The sequence below is a fragment of the Schistocerca gregaria genome, chromosome 1, assembly GCF_023897955.1.
Source record: "Schistocerca gregaria isolate iqSchGreg1 chromosome 1, iqSchGreg1.2, whole genome shotgun sequence".
NCBI lineage: Eukaryota > Metazoa > Arthropoda > Insecta > Orthoptera > Acrididae > Schistocerca > Schistocerca gregaria.
The window spans coordinates 1,060,454,609-1,060,460,608 of record NC_064920.1 but is presented as its reverse complement, the minus strand read 5'-3'; the positions used below and the strand labels follow the sequence as shown (position 1 = coordinate 1,060,460,608).

General features: G+C 43.4%; 1 protein-coding gene across 1 annotated transcript in view; it reads right to left on the bottom strand.

Annotated features, from left to right (window-relative positions):
* Positions 1-4,679: 4,679 nt before the first annotated feature.
* LOC126281250 (uncharacterized) overlaps positions 4,680-6,000 on the bottom strand; it is a 68,385-nt gene continuing 67,064 nt past the window's right edge. The window contains exon 6 of the mRNA XM_049980046.1: positions 4,680-5,123. Coding sequence (XP_049836003.1) covers positions 5,022-5,123 — 102 coding nt within the window. The 3' untranslated portion in view covers positions 4,680-5,021. The remainder of the gene's footprint in view (positions 5,124-6,000) is intronic.

Below are 6,000 nucleotides of genomic sequence, written 5' to 3'. Positions count from 1 at the left end.
AACTGCTTAATGAACAGAGGACAAGAATAAGAATATCTAAATATTTTGACAAACCCAAAAATATCAATGAAATGGATTACAGAAGTTAAAGTACGCCTGAGAGAAACTGAAATAACGGAGGAAGAAATAAAAGAAAGAGAAAAGTTCAGAGAAAAAGTGAAAAATTTCAATTGATTCCAGGAGAAAACAAGAAAAAGACAGGTTCAATATGAACAAAAGAAATAAGAGAAAAATAAAGACGAAGAATGAAAAAAAGCTAACTGGAAAGAAAGCAAAGAGAAAAGAAATTTATTATTGTGGTCTTTAGGAGGCCAAACCAATTTAAAGAAAGGTGGTTGTTGTTGTTGTGGTCTTCAATCCTGAGACTGGTTTTAATGCAGCTCTCCATGCTACTCTATCCTGTGCAAGCTTCATCTCCCAGTACCTACTGCAACTTACATCCTTATGAATCTGTTTAATGTATTCGTATCTTGGTCTACCTCTACGATTTATACCCTCCACTCTGCCTTCCAATACTAAATTGGTGATCCCTTGATGTCTCAGAACATGTCCTACCAACCGATCCCTTCTTCTACTCAAGTTGTGCCACAAATTCCTCTTCTCCCCAAATCTATTCAATACCTCCTCATTACTTATGTGCCGGCCGCGGTGGTCTCGCGGTTCGAGGCGCTCAGTCCGGAACCGCGCGACTGCTACGGTCGCAGGTTCGAATCCTGCTTCGGGCATGGTTGTGTTTGATGTCCTTAGGTTAGTTAGGTTTAAATAGTTCTAAGTTCTAGGAGACTGATGACCACAGATGTTAAGTTCCATAGTGCTCAGAGCCATTTGAACCATTAGTTATGTGATCTACCCATCTAATCTTCAGCATTCTTCTGTAGCTCCACATTTCGAGATCTTCTATTCTCTTCTTGCCCAAACTATTTATAGTCCATCTTTCACTTCCATACATGCCACCACTCCATACAAATACTTTCAGAAACGACTTCCTGACACTTAAATCTATACTCCATGTTAACAAATGTCTCTTCTTCAGAAACGCTTTCCTTATCATTGCCAGTCTACATTTTATATCCTCTCTACTTCGACCACCATCAGTTATTTTGCTATCCAAATAGCAAAACTCTTTTATTACTTGAAGTGTCTCGTTTCCTAATCTAATTCCCTCAGCATCACCCGACTTAATTCGACTACATTCCATTATCCTCGTTTTGCTTTTGTTGACGTTCATCTTATATCCTCCTTTCAAGGAGCTGTCCATTCCGTTCAACTGCTCCTTTGCTGTTTGTGACAGAATTACAATGTCATCGGCGAACCTCAGAGTTTTTATTTCTTCTCCATGAATTTTAAAATATACTCCGAATTTTTCTTTTGTTTCCTTTACTGCTTGCTCAATATACAGATTGAATAACATCGGGGAGAGACTACAATCCTGTCTCACTCCTTTCCCAACCACTGCTTCCCTTTCATGTCCCTCGACTTTTATACCTGCCATCTGGTTTCTGTAAAAATTGTAAATAGCCTTTCGCTCCCTGTATTTTACCCCTGTCACCTTCAGAATTTGAAAGAGAGTATTCCAGCCAACATTGTCAAAAGCTTTCTCTAAGTCTACAAATGCTAGAAACGTAAGTTTACCTTTTCTTAATCTTTCTTCTAAGATAAGTCGTAGGATCAGTATTGCCTTACGTGTTCCAATGTTTCTGCGGAATCCAAACTGATCTTCTCCGAGGTCGGCTTCTACCACTTTTTCCATTCGTCTGTAAAGAATTCGCGTTAGTATTTTGCAGCTGTGCCTTATTAAACTGATAGTTCGGCAACTTTCACATCTGTCAGCATTTGCTTTCTTTGTGATTGGAATTATTATATTCTTCTTGAAGTCTGAGGGTATTTCGCCTGTCTCATACATCTTGCTCACCAGATGGTAGATTTTTTGTCAGGAATGGCTCTCCCAACGCTGTCAGTAGTTCTAATGGAATGTTGTCTACTTCGGGGGCCTTGTTTCGACTTAGGTCTTTCAATACTCTGTTAAACTCTTCACGCAGTATCGTATCTCCCATTTCATCTTCATCTGCATCCTCTTCCAATACCATAATATTGTCCTCAAGTACATCGCCGTTGTATAGACCCTCTATATACACTCCTGGAAATGGAAAAAAGAACACATTGACACCGGTGTGTCAGACCCACCATACTTGCTCCGGACACTGCGAGAGGGCTGTACAAGCAATGATCACACTCACGGCACAGCGGACTCACCAGGAACCGCGGTGTTGGCCGTCGAATGGCGCTAGCTGCGCAGCATTTGTGCACCGCCGCCGTCAGTGTCAGCCAGTTTGCCGTGGCATACGGAGCTCCATCGCAGTCTTTAACACTAGTAGCATGCCGTGACAGCGTGACGTGAACCGTATGTGCAGTTGACAGACTTTGAACGAGGGCGTATAGTGGGCATGCAGGAGGCCGGGTGGACGTACCGCCGAATTGCTCAACACGTGGGGCGTGTGGTCTCCATAGTACATCGATGTTGTCGCCAGTGGTCGGCGGAAGGTGCACGTGCCCGTCGACCTGGGACCGGACCGCAGCGACGCACGGATGCACGCCAAGACCGTAGGATCATACGCAGTGCCGTAGGGGACCGCACCGCCACTTACCAGCAAATTAGGGACACTGTTTCTCCTGGGGTATCGGCGAGGACCATTCGCAACCGTCTCCATGAAGCTGGGCTACGGTCCCGCACACCGTTAGGCCGTCTTCCGCTCACGCCCCAACATCGTGCAGCCCGCCTCCAGTGGTGTCGCGACAGGCGTGAATGGAGGGACGAATGGAGACGTGTCGTCTTCAGCGATGAGAGTCGCTTCTGCCTTGGTGCCAATGATGGTCGTATGCGTGTTTGGCGCCGTGCAGGTGAGCGCCACAATCAGGACTGCATACGACCGAGGCACACAGGGCCAACACCCGGCATCATGGTGTGGGTAGCGATCTCCTACACTGGCCGTACACCTCTGGTGATCGTCGAGGGGACACTGAATAGTGCACGGTACATCCAAACCGTCATTGAACCCATCGTTCTACCATTCCTAGACCGGCAAGGGAACTTGCTGTTCCAACAGGACAATGCACGTCCGCATGTATCCCGTGCCACACAACGTGCTCTAGAAGGTGTAAGTCAACTACCCTGGCCAGCAAGATCTCCGGATCTGTCCCCCATTGAGCATGTTTTGGACTGGATGAAGCGTCGTCTCACGCGGTCTGCACGTCCAGCACGAACGCTGGTCCAACTGAGGCGCCAGGTGGAAATGTTATGGCAAGCCGTTCCACAGGACTACATCCAGCATCTCTACGATCGTCTCCATGGGAGAATAGCAGCCTGCATTGCTGCGAAAGGTGGATATACACTGTACTAGTGCCGACATTGTGCATGCTCTGTTGCCTGTGTTTATGTGCCTGTGGTTCTGTCAGTGTGATCATGTGATGTATCTGACCCCAGGAATGTGTCAATAAAGTTTCCCCTTCCTGGGACAATGAATTCACGGTGTTCTTATTTCAATTTCCAGTAGTGTACTTCTCCACCTTTCTGCGTTCCCTTAGGTATTAGGAATGAATAAATACAACCTACAATTACGCAGGCTACAGATGAGAATAATAAGAATGAAACTTCCTGGTAGATTAAAACTGTGTGCTGGACCGAGACTCGAACTCGGGACCTTTGCGAGCAGGTTCGCAGGAGACCTTCTGTAAAGTTTGGAAGGTAGGAGGCAAGATACTGGTAGAAGTAAAGCTGTGAGGACGAGGCGTGAGTCGTGCCTGGTTAGCTCAGTTGGTATGCCGGCACGGTTGCTCAGCGTGTTCGGTCAGAGGGCTAGCTGCCCTCTGTAGTAAGTAAACTGAGTTAAAGTATGAACAACGAACTAAAACGGGTGCCTTTCGACGTCCGCTCCGAGCAGATACAACGAACGAAAACGAACAACATGAGATTAAAAAAAAAAATAATAATAATAAAGTTGGTAGAGCACTTGCCCGCGAAAGGCAAAGATCCCGAGTTCGAGTCTCGGTCCGGCACACAGTTTTAATCTCACAAGAAGTTTCATATCAGCGCACACTCCGCTACAAAGTGAAAATCTCATTCTAATAATAATAATATTACTCTGTGGATGCCTTACTTTTCTTGATTTTTATTCGAAGACAGAGACCATGAAGAAAATTAGTTCTAGTATGCTTCTCAAGTAGATAGGACACATTGCCTACTCATCCACCATTAGCAATAATTTAATAAATGAAAACTATAATCTGCCATTACGTGCATAATTGTGAATACGGCGGCATGTGTAATACTAACATTTAGAAAATTATTAATAACCATTCGAATATCTGCGATAATTTACTAAAGGTAATCATTAAAATCTGTTCATTGTCTTCTGTGTGTTTAATCCATACTGACATTTCTGATCCCAGACTCCAATCGCCGACGATGTAAATTTGTTTGTAATATTTCGTGTCCGAAACTAGAGAAAGAAAGGCTACATGATCATAAAAAATAAAATATTTTAAGCAGCAGATTTGAAAGAATACTACCATAATACACAAAAAAGGAGGAATGTTAAACATGATGCATATGAGATTTTTGTTTCATATAATCAGGCACCAAACAAGTTTTGGAGCAGTAGCAGAAAGCAAAGACAGTGTAATATAGTACCACATAAATTTATTTAGAAGTGTAGCTTATCAGAATAGAACGTCTAGCACAACAGTAGTGTGAGCTGCATATACAGGGACACTTAATATACTATAACTATCAACAAATACTGTGGACGTTTGCGACTTGGTGCACTGCTATGGTTGACTGGTCGAACTACGAAGCACCAACCACTCACAACGGTAAGTCAGGATTGTTTTATTATTGAACTGTTGTTTTTTCTTGCATCTTCTTGAGACGGTTTGTTGCGGTGCGTAGTGGCACGCGACGGTAAGAGGTCGACGGCCGCTTCACTGGAAATTTGCATGTAGGATGTGCCGCGGGGAGGCAGCCATCAGCTGGCGGCGGCGCGGTCCTGGGTTCGGAGCCAGTCTTCCTCCCGCGGCGCCTCCACCTCCAGTAAGCCGGTCAGCAGCGAGGGGTCGTGTGGCGATTCCTGTCAACCGCGCTCCCTGACAGACTCACACTCTAGCAAATGTTCCCAGTTAAGGGGGTAGAACGTGAAACGGGCCAACTTGGAGCAGGAGAGGCACTTCAAGACATTTTAATTTACACTGTCTATACTTTTACAAATAAATTCATAAAACTTTGTCAGCATGACCAGGAAGGATTCAGGATTCTCACTCATTACAGAGGAAGTTCTAAAACATAACAAAACAAATTTTCTTTACATATGAAATTTCATCATTTTTTCACTAGGTACTGGCTGCATTTGTTGCTATAGGTACACATTTATTCATAATTAAGAGAGATTCTTCGATGTATTTTGCACAGCATACAAACCATACTTACAGGTGTATGAAACTCTAGAATTTCACAAATCTGTCAAAAACTGTGTGGTAAAAATTGAGATAATGAACCATAAAATTCGAGTTTTCTCTAAGCACGAAGTTTAAAATGTAACAGCCCATTCATTTTTCCATAGATGAAATAAATTCTAGAGTTTCTACACCTGTAAGTATGGTTTGTAAGCTGTGCAAAATTCATCGAAGAATCTCCCTTACTTATGAAGAAAAGTGTACCTATAGCAACAAATGCAGCCAACAATAATTGAAAAATCATGAAGTTTCACATTTAAAAAATATTTATTGTTTTTGAACTTCCACTGCTGTGAATGTGAATCCTGAATCCTTCCTGGTTATGCTGACAAAGTTTTATGAATTTATTTGTAAAAGTATAGACAGTGCAAATTAAAATGTCCTGTGGTGCCTCTCCTTCTCGAGGTCGGCCCGTTTGACATCCCACCCCCCTTAAGTGTAAATGTGCGTAGGTAGAACTACTCATTTCTCTAAAATATCATCACCTTTATCTTA